We start from the raw sequence: 14,343 nt of genomic DNA, 5'->3' as shown, positions 1-14,343 counted from the left end.
GCAAGCTGACCTATGATACCTACTTTTGTCTTTGAGACCTACATGTGACATGGGTTATCCACCCCATACCTTTGTCCCCTTTTTCTCTTCATCGTCTCCTCCTCTCTCCCTTTTTTTTTCTTTCCACTCATGTTAGATAGTTCTTTAGTGTTGAGATAAATAATATAACTGATTATTATCAAGCCTTCTTAAGCAATGTGTATCTCATAAACAATTACCATTATTTTAAAATAAAATACTTGTTTTCACCTATTTTTGTTCTTTGTTGCATTTTATTTCTGTTGGTCAGGTTTACATATACTTTAATACACAAAGCAGTTATAGAGTTATAAATTAACCTACTTACTTTAAAATATCAAAATTACAACCCACTTTCCCTTTGTTTTTTCATGTATATTTTGCAACAAATTGGCTGGTTTTAGTTCATTCAGCTATATACACAGAAACATAGAAAAGTGACGTTTGTTTTTTGTTTTTTTCATGGAATTTTTTGTCTAAGTTTAGATCTATGTTTGTCCCAAGCATGTTTGAAACCATTCACTGTTGACTGGCTCACTATCTCTGCTGAAAGTCCATTCCATGTATCAACTACTCTTTCAGTAAAATATTACTTTCTATGATTAGTTCTGAACTTTCCTCCAGATAGTTTGAGGTCATGTTCCTGTGTTCTTGATTTTGGTTTTATATTGATCTTGATTTTAGTTTCATATTGAAATACATATTACAGAAGAAAGTCTGACTGTGTTCTCAGTTTTCTTAATTGCCCGTTTGCTCTCTTCTTTACAGTAAATGTACACTCCAGTCAAGCATGACATTTATAATATGGAATATATAAAGTGAGTGCAGCCTACCTGTCCTGCGATTCTTTTGTGACCTTAAAGTTGCTTGTGACCAGGGGCGGACTGACAACTCATGGGGCCCCCGGGCAATAGGGGATCATGAGGCCCCTGTGTCCTTGCCCAAACTCAAAAAAGCCTATGAAAAAGGTACCAGGGGCATCTCATGGGGCCCCCTACTGACCCCGGGCCCTCGGGCAGTGCCCGAGTTTCCAAATGGTCAGTCCACCCCTGCTTGTGACCAACTGTTCTGAAAGCAATTTCCTCAATCGCATATATTTGCAAATATGTGGAAGCCATGCACCATTATCTGGCACCCATTTAAATGTGTTTCCTACTGTAATCTATATTCCAACACTGAGACAAATAATGAAATGACTTATTTAAGAACAATCTAACAAGGGTCATAAGTCCATCAATCTATATATATGAAGGACTCTTCTCCCTTCTCACACTGGAATTGAAGGAGCACTCAGATCTGAAATGCAATAAGTTTCATTTAGGTGTCTGTGCATCAACAGTCTATGTTTAACATTTTTTAAGAGTTGGTAAAACTAGTACATTTCTTTTCTGACACTTCCTGACATTGTTTAAAATACAGCAACATTCTATTAGCCAAACTAGCCAAGTACAAGTATGTACCTCCTCAAATGCCATAGATTAGAATTATTATGAGCTATCTAGAAAGAAATAACATTGTCCCTTTTACACATGTTGAGATGTCTTGTTTACTACTTCATTGCAGGTCTCCTATACTATGGGTTAACAGAAGTTTGGCCCTTTGGGGGCTTCAGGTAATGTAACATACTATTTTGTACTTCAAAAGTAATTTGCAAGACCAATATTGGTAGCATTGTGCTCATCCATAATAACATTTTCCCTCTTTGTCAAATATAGGGGAGCCCATTTACATTTTTTATTTTTATTTCTGCTTTCATTTGTGTTGTTTCAGCTTTCAACTGCTTTCATTCTAGCTGTGCAGTGTACTTACCTTCAGATCTCACTTATCAGAAGAGACAAATAAGTCACTGCAGATTTCAGAAGCTTCTGAGCTCTCCTAACACAATGTCCAGCATTATCAAACGACAGAACACAACCCGTTATCAACAAGAAAAGTAAACGTAGCATAAGGCAGTGTGCATCCACCTCTACTCAGATGACAAATCCTACAATAAATAAAAGCACATTATGACAGGTCAGAGACCATGAAATGCTTATTAACCGTTTCAATACCGTGCAATTTTACACCTTCCTGCCCAGGCCATTTTTCACGTTTCAGCGCTCTCACACTTTGAATGACAATTGCGCGGTCATACAACACTGCACCCAAACTAAAATTTTATCATTTTCTTCACACAACTAGAGCTTTCTTTTGGTGGTATTTTATCACCACTGGGGTTTTTATTTTTTGCTAAATTAACAAAAAAAGACCAAACATTTTGAAAAAAAAACACATTTTTCTTTGTTTCTGTTATAAAAGTTTACAAATAAATAATTGTTCTTCATAAATTTAGGCCGAGATGTATTCTGCTACATGTCTTTGGTGAAAATAACCCAAATTAGGATGTATTTTTTAGTTTTTAGGAAAGTTATAGAGTTCACAAACTATGGTATAGATCTGAAAATTGATCAATCCTGAAGTACTGACGGCCATTTAATTTCGGCCATCTAATTTCTTGAGGTCCAATAATGTCAGAATAGTACAGATATCCCCAAATGACCCCTTTTTGCAGAGTAGACAGTCCGACGTACTTCATAAGAGGCATGGCGAGTTTTTTGAAGTTGTATTTTTTTGTCATAATTTTTCGGAAAATGAAAAAATGAAAAAAATTATTTTCACTATTTTTTTTTTTTACATACTGTCACCAGTGCAGTACAGCGTCATCATATAACTGGCATGGCGGTGGTCAGGGACACTGACTGGTGACAGTATAAAAAAAATATATATATTTTTTTTTTTTTTTTTTTTATTATATTTAATTTTTTATTACATTTTTTTTATCTTTTTTAAGATTTTTTTTCATATTTTACTATGACCAAAATAGTACAATGTTACCATAGTAACATTGTACTACTTTGGGGAAGTGATCAGTATTTTTTTTTTTTTTTTTTTTACACAATTTGCTTATAGCAAAGAATTACTTTGCTATAAGCAAGCATTTACCTGAATGAAATCGATTCATTCAGCTTTTTTTTTTTTTTTTTGTGCTTAGCTGTGATTTGGTCACAGCTAATCACATGACATGTGCATGTGATTAGCTGTGACCATTCACAGCTAGGCACTAGTATACAATGGATGGCATCATGAATGAAGCCATCCATTGTATACAACTGTCATGTGACCTGCTGTGATTGGTCACAGCAGGTCACATGGTACCAGCAACGGGAGCCGGTACTCGGATCTGTCATCGGCCGTGTCCGAGGTGCACGGCTGATGACAGATCGCACTGCTGCGCCGCTCTGCACTAGCGCAAACGGCGCATGTGCGGGAGCACGCCAAATGGCGTGTACCCGGAATGGAGAGACACTTCTGAAGCCGCCAAACGGCCATTGGCCGGGCGGCTAATGGTTAAGCTAGTGCCTAGACAAACTTTTGTGCCAGAAGGATTTTTTGGGGGGAAAGGTTAGAACATCTATCAAGTTGTTAGTGCTGTATGTTCTACTCGAGCAATTTCCTCCAATGTTTGTCATAGTGACACCCCAGTGTCATGACAAGAAATATGAGGAATGGGGGTTATGGGACCCAATGGCACACACAAAAATGTATTTGTGATGCTCTGTTTGTTCCCATTGGAGAGATTTCCTATCATTGCCTGTCCCTCTAAATACAGGAAGTTAGAAAGAAGCTCCCAAATGTGGCCAAAAGACTACAAAAAAAACCTGAAAGAGATTTGAATCCTTATATGACCTGTCTAAAAATGTCTAAAGCTGGTTTTTAACTTATGGCGGATCTCATTTCATTCCCAGTAACACACCATCATTTCTTGGTGCATGTGGGCTGTTTTTCCAATTCTCTCTCTCTGGGTTTCTTTGTACCTGTCTAAAAGGGGTTACCCAATGCCATTGATAGTGTTCATGTGTTGATTGGATATTTGCTGTTATTGCATGTTACAGTGATCTTGCCTCCTATAATACTCATAATGTATTTATTTAATATTTATTACAGTTACTTATATAGTGCCGTCAATTTATGAAGCACCTTACATATATATTGTACATTCACAGCAGTCCCTAACCCTCAAGGGGTGTATCTAAGGTCCCTAACTTGCATTCATGCATACACATACTATGGCCAATTTAGACAGGGGCCAATTCACCTACCAGCATGTCTTTGGAGTGTGGGAGGAAACCGGAGCACCCGGAGTAAACCCATGCAGGCACAGGGAGAACATGCAAACTCCTGGCAGGTGGTACTGTGGTTGGGATAAAACAAAGCAGCAATTTACTGTGAAACATGCTGAGTGAACTCAGATCCTCTTAACCTCAGAGTTAGCACTCAAACTTTTCTATATAATACAATAAGTGATTGTGTTACTGCCTTTAACGTGTCTTACTAGCTGTATACTGTTAAAAGGGGTGATATAAATGTCAGGAGGAAATATATTACTGCAATACTCAAAATATGTACAATCATATCCCATAATGCTTTATTTTACTTAGTATTTTTTTTTCCAAAAAATATTTTATTAGAAGAAAAAAGGGCATATCAAGGCATATACAACTATGGATCGTAGTCCGAGCATAGACACAGTAGACAGCCTCCCGTATCGCAGACGGGTCATAGTTGTAGACTAAAGTGCAATCACAGTAGGACAATACAATACAAGTGCATATTACATATCTGCATATATAAAGAGTATACTAGACGAGGTAATATACATAATAATGGATACTGACCCATGTAATAGTGAGTTCTTATGTTGAGGGAGTATAAAGCGTTGGGTAAGGGGAGCCTTGAAAGGTGTGTATGTTCTGTGTTGTGCATCCGGATTAAGAATATGTGAGTTACATTGAAGTAGTTGCGCCTGTAAGAGAATAAATGCTATATTCTGTTTGGGCTAAATGAATGATGAGAGTGTATACGAAAAGAAGAATAAAGATAAAGTCCGAAAGAATAGGACAGTTAGAGAAAGGAGTGTGGAGTGGTGTAGTGGGGGGGGGGGGGGGGGAGAAGAGAGAAAAAAACCCAAATGGGGAAGAGGTAAGGGGAGAATAGATAATTGCGGATAAATAAAACATATTCTTATGTAGGAGCCGAGCCAGGAAAGTCTTCATTTAGCTTAGCATATAATATGCATATAGTCAGTCAATGGGGCAAAATGTGGGTCAAAAACTCAGATGACACATTATGCTGCAAACTTTCAGCCCATCCAATTATGAGTCAAAAACATCTTCGATGAACAGGGTATTCTCTAATACAGCATTATGTCTAATCATTCAGTCAGGGGGTCTAGATTGTTCATGTAGTACTGTGTGATAGGTAGTGGTGGTTTTGAAGTGACTCCAACAGCCCCATGTCCTCCTAAATCTCTCGGGGCGTTCCTGCGTCACAGAAATCAGTTCCTCCATTTCCTCAATTTTGTTGATTCTAGTAAACCATTCTCGAATAGTGGGGGCATGTGTGGAGCGCCAATGGACTGGGATACACTGTTTTGCTGCATTTACCATATACAAGGTCAAAGATTTACGGTACGTCTTAAAAGGGAGTGAAGAGTGGTGGGGCAGGAATTGTGCGGGGGAGAGGTCTAGGGCATATGTAGTCATCTGTGCAATTATGGTTTGAACTTTTCTCCAAAAGGGCTTTAGCAAAGGGCAGTCCCACCATACATGCAAGAGTGTACCTGTCGCCTGGTGGCATCTCCAACACGAATCTGAGACATTAGGATCAAATTTGTGAAGCAGGGAAGGTACTCTGTACCATCTAGAGTATATTTGAAATTGTTTTCCTGTGTGGAGACGCATATGGACCCTTTATGTATGTGTTCATAGATGTGATCCCAGTCTTCTGGTGATAGTTGGAGTTGCAGGTCGGAGCTTCAGGCCCTGTAAGCTTTCCGGGACGGAAGGTCAATCGTGTTTTCGAGGCATGTGTAAAGCTGAGATACAACATGTCTCTGGGGAGAATCTGTAAAGCAGACTTTTTCAAATGGGGTAAGTGGCCTAGTGTAGTCTTTTAGATGTGAGGAGCTATGTTTAAAGTGGTGGAGTTGTCTGTACATCCACAGCATCAGGGTCAGGGATGGCCATTTGTTTAGAATGATGTCTCTGGATAAGAGCGTTTTGTCTTTAAAAAGATGATGTAACCTCAAATTGTCTGTGGGGCTATACCCGGCGAGAAAGGCACTCGACATAACCGGTGGGAACTCTGGGTTCATTTTGATCAGAGTGAGTGGGCCAGGGGTGGAAGAGAAACCATTTTTCTGATTCATCTGATAATAACATGATAGAGTGGGGCCTATAAGAAGGTGTTCCCTGATGGAATGTGGGTGTTTTTCAGCCAAGGGGCTGTTGCGAGCGGGATCCCCAAAAAGGCAGCTTCTAAGTTAACCCAAGCCTTACGGTTGCGATTTGTAGACCAATCAACTATTCTTGCCAGGTGACAAGCCTTGTAGTAGCGGGCGATATCCGGTAGCCCAATACCTCCGCTCTTCTTAGGCATAGTGAGTTGGTCAAAGCCAATTCTTGGGCATTTGTTACCCCATAGAAATGAGGTACACAGTGTTTTGTAAGACTTAAAAAAGGAGTTGGGTAATTTGATTGGGATCGTTTGCAGTAGGTATAGTAGTCTAGGGAGTACGTTCATCTTAAGGATAGCAGCTCTACCAGACCAAGAGAAAAACAGTTTGTCCCATGTCTGAAGATCTTTGGTGATGTTACATAGAAGGAGTAAGAAGTTTTTGGTATAGAGCTCTGTAAGGTGAGTCGGCAATTGAATTCCTAAATAAATGATGGCCTCGGATTGCCATACAAAGGGAAAATTTGTTTTCGCTTGTTTGATCGTATCCTGGGTCAGGGAAACATTTAGGGCCTGGGATTTAGTCAAGTTTATTTTAAAGTTGGCCAAGTACTGAAACAATTTGAAAACGTGTAGGAGGTTAGGTAACGTAATATGTGGTTCTGTCAGAAAAAGCAAGATATCGTCGGCAAAGGCTGCTACCTTATGAACTTTGTCATTGATCAAAATCCCTTTAATACTGTCATTTTGTTTAATGCAGTTTAAAAAAGGTTCCAATGTGAGAATGAAAAGGAGGTCGGATAATGGACAACCCTGTCTGGTTCCATTGCTGAACAAAAAAGCATCTGAAAGGAGGCCGTTGACTCTCACTCTGGCCATTGGAATTGTATATAAAGACATAATAAAGGTCAAGAGTCGTGGAGGAAGCCGAAGACCTGTCAGAACAGCCTCCATGTAGTCCCATGTCAATGTATCAAAGGCCTTCTCCGCATCTAGGGAGAGGAAGAAACCATATTCTTCTTTTGCGTCAACCAATGATGTATGTTTATGGCCCTGATCGTATTGTCTCTAGCCTCTCTACCAGGTATGAACCCCACCTGATCAGTGAAAATAATGGGGTTTATAATGCGTAATAAGCGATTGGCCAATATTTAAATCAACATTCAGTAAGGAGATCGGACGATAGTTCACTGGGGATGTCAGATCTTTGTTTTCTTTCGGTATTAGCGTGATATGGTCTTCAGAGACTGCCCTGGGGTATCTAGTGAATTAAAGGCTTTCAAGAATAGATGTGCTAGAACATCAAGGAAGGATTTGTAATATGTGGTTATAAGTCCATATGGGCCCGGGCTTTTGCCTGGTTTTAGTTGTGCAATGGCCTGTTGTAGTTCCGTCAATGTTAAAGCTCCATCTAATTCTTTAGCTTGTGATTGGGGTATGGGTTTAGAGAGGTATTGGGTGAGAAAAGTCTGGATAATGGTCTTACGTGGTCTCGCATCTCCTGTCGGTTTTGGTGGTCGGGGCAGGTTGTAAAGAGTAGAATAATATTTCTCAAATTCGGCAGCGATATCTGCAGAAGTTCTGAGCAAGTGGCCTTGTTTGGAGTTAAGTTGATAAATGGTGCACGCTGCTTTTTTAGATTGCAAGGCTCTGGTTAAAAACTTACCGCTCTTATTTCCGTGCTCATAAAAAAGTTTTTGAGATAAGGTAAAATTGCATTTGGTTTTCTTTTCCACCATATCTCTAAGTTGTTTACGTGCCTGCTCAAGTTCGGTCGTGATGTTTATAGCTAGAGATGAGCGAATTATTCAAAAATTCGATTCGGCTGATTCGCCGAATTTGAGGAAGAAATTCGATTCGATGCAAATTAATTCGCTACGAATTTAACTTATTAAAAGGGTTTCTAGGCTTCAGAGAGCCTTTAAATTAGTGCAGAACACTGTACCTTTAATTTAAATGCCCTTGGAGATGAGGAAGGACAAGGAGAAGGAGAAGGAGAAGGATGAGAAGAAGGAGAAGGAGAAGGATGAGAAGAAGGAGAAGGATGAGAAGAAGGAGAAGGATGAGAAGAAGGAGAAGGATGAGAAGAAGGAGAAGGATGAGAAGAAGGAGAAGGAGAAGGATGAGAAGAAGGAGAAGGAGAAAGATGAGAAGATGGAGAAGGAGAAGGATGAGAAGAAGGAGAAGGATGAGAAGAAGGAGAAGGATGAGAAGAAGGAGAAGGAGAAGGATGAGAAGAAGGAGAAGGAGAAGGATGAGAAGAAGGAGAAGGAGAAGGATGAGAAAAAGGAGAAGGAGAAGGATGAGAAGAAGGAGAAGGAGAAGGATGAGAAGAAGGAGAAGGATGAGAAGAAGGATGAGAAGAAGGAGAAGGATGAGAAGAAGGATGAGAAGAAGGAGAAGGATGAGAAGAAGAAGGATGAGAAGAAGAAGAAGGATGAGAAGAAGGAGAAGGATGAGAAGAAGGAGAAGGATGAGAAGAAGGATGAGAAGAAGGAGAAGGATGAAAAGAAGGATGAGAAGAAGGAGAAGGATGAGAAGAAGGATGAGAAGAAGGAGAAGGATGAGAATAAGGAGAAGGAGAAGGATGAGAAGAAGGAGAAGGAGAAGGATGAGAAGATGGAGAAGGATGAGAAGAAGGAGAAGGAGAAGGATGAGAAGAAGGAGTTTCAACCGCTGTATGGAGGGAATGTCACAGAACTGTCAGAAATAGCCTATTTCTGACAGTTCTGTGACATTCACTCCATACAGCGGTTTCAACCGCTGTATGGAGGGAATGTCACAGAACTGTCAGAAATAGCCTATTTCTGACAGTTCTGTGACATTCCCTCCATACAGCGGTTGAAACATTGTATCTATTTGTTTCCATAAATGGAAACAAATAGATACAATGTTTCAACCGCTGTATGGAGGGAATGTCACAGAACTGTCAGAAATAGCGGAGCTCTGCAGATACACTTAGCGGAGCTCTGCAGATAGATACAGCGGTTGAAACATAGGCTATGTTTCAACCGCTGTATGGATTGAATGTCACAGAACTGTCAGAAATAGGCTATTTCTGACAGTTCTCTGACATTCACTCCATACAGCGGTTGAAACATAGCCTATGTTTCAACCACTGTATCTATCTGCAGAGCTCCGCTAAGTGTATCTGCAGAGCTCCGCTATTTCTGACAGTTCTGTGACATTCCCTCCATACAGCGGTTGAAATATTGTATCTATTTGTTTCCATTAGCCTATTTCTGACAGTTCTGTGACATTCACTCCATACAGCGGTTGAAACCGCTGTATGGAGTGAATGTCACAGAACTGTCAGAAATAGGCTATTTCTGACAGTTCTGTGACATTCCCTCCATACAGCGGTTGAAAGATTGTATCTATTTGTTTCCATTTATGGAAACAAATAGATACAATGTTTCAACCGCTGTATGGAGTGAAATGGAAACAAATAGATACTATGTTTCAACCGCTGTATGGAGGGAATGTCACAGAACTGTCAGAAATAGGCTATTTCTGACAGTTCTGTGACATTCACTCCATACAGTGGTTGAAACCGCTGTATGGAGTGAATGTCACAGAACTGTCAGAAATAGGCTATTTCTGACAGTTCTGTGACATTCCCTCCATACAGCGGTTGAAACATAGTATCTATTTGTTTCCATTTCACTCCATACAGCGGTTGAAACATAAATGGAAACAAATAGATACAATGTTTCAACCGCTGTATGGAGGGAATGTCACAGAACTGTCAGAAATAGCGGAGCTCTGCAGATACACTTAGCGGAGCTCTGCAGATACACTTTTTGCCGGCTTGGAATTCTTCTTATTTTCATCCTACTTCTTTTTCTTCTTCTTCTTCATCCTCATCCTCATCCTCTTCTTCTGAGGATGAGGATGAGGATGAATTAGAAGAAGAAGAAGTAGGATGAAAATAAGAAGAATTCCAAGCCGGCAAAAAGTGTATCTGCAGAGCTCCTCTAAGTGTATCTGCAGAATAGAGGAGCTCTGCAGATACACTTTTTGCCGGCTTGGAATTCTTCTTATTTTCATCCTACTTCTTCTTCTTCTTCTTCTTCTTCTTCATCCTCATTCTCAGAAGAAGAAGAAGAGGATGAGGATGAGAATGAAGAGGAAGAAGAAGAAGAAGAAGTAGGATGAAAATAAGAAGAATTCCAAGCCGGCAAAAAGTGTATCTGCAGAGCTCCTCTAAGTGTATCTGCAGAATAGAGGAGCTCTGCAGATACACTTTTTGCTGGCTTGGAATTCTTCTTATTTGCATCCTACTTCTTCTTCTTCTTCTTCATCCTCATCCTCAGAAGAAGAAGAAGAGGATGAGGATGAGGATGAAGAGGAAGAAGAAGAAGAAGAAGAAGTAGGATGAAAATAAGAAGAATTCCAAGCCGGCAAAAAGTGTATCTGCAGAGCTCCTCTATTCTGCAGATACACTTAGAGGAGCTCTGCAGATACACTTTTTGCCGGCTTGGAATTCTTCTTATTTTCATCCTACTTCTTCTTCTTCTTCTTCTTCATCCTCATTCTCAGAAGAAGAAGAAGAAGAGGATGAAGAGGAAGAAGAAGAAGAAGTAGGATGAAAATAAGAAGAATTCCAAGCCGGCAAAAAGTGTATCTGCAGAGCTCCTCTAAGTGTATCTGCAGAATAGAGGAGCTCTGCAGATACACTTTTTGCCGGCTTGGAATTCTTCTTATTTTCATCCTACTTCTTCTTCTTCTTCTTCTTCATCCTTATCCTCAGAAGAAGAAGAAGAGGATGAGGATGAGGATGAAGAGGAAGAAGAAGTAGGATGAAAATAAGAAGAATTCCAAGCCGGCAAAAAGTGTATCTGCAGAGCTCCTCTATTCTGCAGATACACTTAGAGGAGCTCTGCAGATACACTTTTTGCCGGCTTGGAATTCTTCTTATTTTCATCCTACTTCTTCTTCTTCTTCTTCATCCTCATCCTCTTCTTCTTCTTCTGAGGATGAGGATGAAGAAGAAGAAGAAGTAGGATGAAAATAAGAATAATTCCAAACCGGCAAAAAGTGTATCTGCAGAGTTCCTCTATTTCTGACAGTTCTCTGACTTTCACATTTACAGCGGTTGAAACATTGTATCTGTTTCCAAATAAAAACATCTGTATCCTAAATGGAAACAAATAGATACAATGTTTCAACCTCTGTACATGTGAAGGAACTGTCAGAGAACTGTCAGAAATAGCAGAGCTCTCTGCAGGGACACTTTTGCCGGCTGATCGGGAAAAATCCGATTCGCGCACCCGAAGTAGGCTAATATTCGGATTCGACGCGAATCGAATTTTTCCTGAAATTCGAATCGAATTCCACTTCGCCTGGTTCGATTCGCTCATCTCTATTTATAGCTTCAGAGTGTTTATGTGAGCCTTCAAGTTTGCGTATTTTTTGAAGTAATGATGTAAAGATGCCTGTGCTAGACGCTTTCGAGAGGCAGTGATAGAGAGCAGAAGCCCACGTATCACACATTTGTGTGCTTCCCATTGTATGAGAGGGGTCGTTTCCAGGGATGAATTTTCCTTAAAATAGTTGGTCAAAGATTCCGGAATTTGGCGAATGACGGAAGAATCTGTAAGGAGAAAGGGATCCAGCCTCCAAGTTTTAGATGTGAATGGGGCATCGGGAAGATGTAAGGTCATTATAATCAGGTGGTCAGATAGAATCATTGATTCAATAGAGGCTGATTTCAAGGTGTGTAAGTATTTTTGTGAGAGAAAAAGATAGTCGATTCTGGAGTGGCGTTTATGAGGTGCAGAGAAAAAAGTGTAGTCTTTGTCAGAGGGGTGAAGGGTACGCCATGTATCATGGAGAAGATCATTCAGTTCAGTTTTAATTTGTTTAAGTGCTCTGAAGGGTTTTGATGAGAAACCTGTTGAAGTGTCTTCTAATGGGTTCAGTGCTACATTAAAATCGCCCCCAAGAATCAAGATACCCCGATTGGAAAGTAGCCAGTGTTTTGGAGATTTTACGGAAGAAACTCACTTGTGCAGTATTGGGGCTGTAAATGTTTGCTAAAGTAAGTGGTTTGTTGTAGAGGGTGCCTTTAAGGAAGAGGAACCGTCTTTCTGGGTCCTTGAGAGATTCAGTGATTGTAAGAGGGAATGATTTGGAGATTAGAATAGACACCCCTTTTGCTTTTACCTCAGTGTTAATGGAATGAAAGGCTTTCGGGTAGTTAGCATTGGCGAATCTTGGGATTTGATCAGCACGAAAATTAGTTTCTTGGATGAAGATCACATCTGCTCGGAGGCTTTTCATGTAAGTCAGAAGTTGGGAGCATTTCTCAGGTATATTTTGGCCTCGTGCATTCAGAGATGCCACCGAGAGTGTATGGTGGGTTTGTATAGACGTGTGTCTAGAGTCCATTGTGTAGTACACGGGAGAAAATATTGCTCAGAGTCTATAGCTGCCGCAAGTGGGAAGGAGGGGAGAGGAGAAAAAAAAAAGGGGGGGGGGGGTACTTAGAAAAAGAGGTGAGAAAGATAGAGAAGAAAAGTCAAGAAGTCAGAAGGTAATGAGGACGAGAAGTATTAGGTGTGTATTGTGTAAACTCATACAAATGTGTTCCTAAAACTTCTCTCACGAAGTAAACTACGCTGTCCTGTGTTAAAAATCTGATGTGTAGGTTAGAGACTTAATATATTGTGCATGAATGTCCAATGTAAGTCGGAGGTGTATCGGACCCAGAGGTGGTTGCTGTGATGTGAGATTGTGGAAGAGTACCAAGAAGGTCGTATCTCGCAAGCGAGAAGTGTGTACAAAATGGGACCCAATGAAAGGTCGACGTGACACACGGAGTTAGGTGGGTGTCAGCCAATTTTGTATGGAGAGGTGTTCTATTCAGATTAGGGGGTATAGATATGAGCTGGTGTATGTAGGGTTGTGGTAGCTGTAGTAGTGTGGATCTTCAGACACGTAACTAGGAATGCTCATAACTAGGGATGTTCATTGATAAGTGTGAAGGTATTATGTTCTTAAGGAAAGGTTCCTAATGTGTCTAGTCATAATATTGTCTTGGAAAGGCATTGATGTGGTGCAATACAGTACACAATAGCAGTTAGTTTCATTCTGCAATTGTACATGAATCATACAGTGCAATCTAGTAAGACAATACAAAAAGTTTTCCGTATACTGTGTCAGTTCAGGCCGATGATCTTAACTTTATATGAAACCTAGCCCGGAAATGTCAATAACATAACTCAAAAAATATTCAGGAATGTAAACCGAGAGCCAACCATCCGGGCACACCATAACCCGGAAATAAGGCACGTATGGGCCCTAGCCGGGGCACTCTACACCATAGAACGGGCCACCACTGAGGAAGGTGGATCCAAGGCACGTAAGAGTACAATCCAGTGCTAAAAGGCCTCGTGGAACTGTGGCTTGTCGAGAGCGTAGTCTATATCAACTAAATACATTGATCATAAACTGGTGTAACCCTAAAGCAAACTAGAAGTATGCAAAACAGATGGAAAATGCTTATGTCAGAGACATAACTGGACACCTTGTCCAAGGGCAGCTAGCGGGCTTGCATTTGAAGGCTATTGGGAACCTGTATTTCTGAAGTAATCACACACTACATTGGGGAAAATGTTAAAGCAGCCAAGATATGAAGGACGGTGGAGATAGTGTACCGAGTATGGAGGGGGGAAGAGAGGAGACTATGTGTGCAATGCGTAAATTCTCTCACGCATTCATATAAAGCCCAGGATATGAGGAGGAACGTGAGGAGGGGCATAATAATCTGGAAGGGGTCCCTATGGGCTTATATATAAGTCAAAAGCTCAGGGAGAAACACTATGGATATGGTATATATCAGGGTATGGCTTGGTTACACAATAACAGCGTCACAGAACCGCAATGTAAATATTAAATGAAGATGAGAAGGCTAGTTGTGGAGTAACTCATGGACCATAAAATATGGTTCAAACTGGCAATTCAATATGACCTTAATAAACCGTAGTAGTATGAGCACCAGGTCTCAGTCGCATAAACGTTTTCTGATTAGAGGCATCAGTTTCCAAG

General features: G+C 40.4%; 1 protein-coding gene across 2 annotated transcripts in view; it reads left to right on the top strand.

Moving 5' to 3' along the window:
• Nucleotides 1-14,343, top strand: part of LOC149457498 (potassium channel subfamily T member 2) — a 1,188,731-nt gene that overhangs the window by 379,026 nt on the left and 795,362 nt on the right. For both annotated transcript variants that reach the window (XM_089683639.1, XM_089683638.1), the window contains exon 4: nt 1,582-1,630. In XM_089683639.1, coding sequence (XP_089539765.1) covers nt 1,582-1,630 — 49 coding nt within the window. The remainder of the gene's footprint in view (nt 1-1,581; nt 1,631-14,343) is intronic.

Source organism: Staurois parvus, unplaced genomic scaffold (genome assembly GCF_062004578.1).
Source record: "Staurois parvus isolate SC_StPar_1 unplaced genomic scaffold, SC_StPar_1.0 ptg000318l, whole genome shotgun sequence".
Classification (NCBI taxonomy): Eukaryota; Metazoa; Chordata; class Amphibia; order Anura; family Ranidae; genus Staurois; species Staurois parvus.
This window is presented reverse-complemented; position numbering and strand designations above follow the sequence as displayed.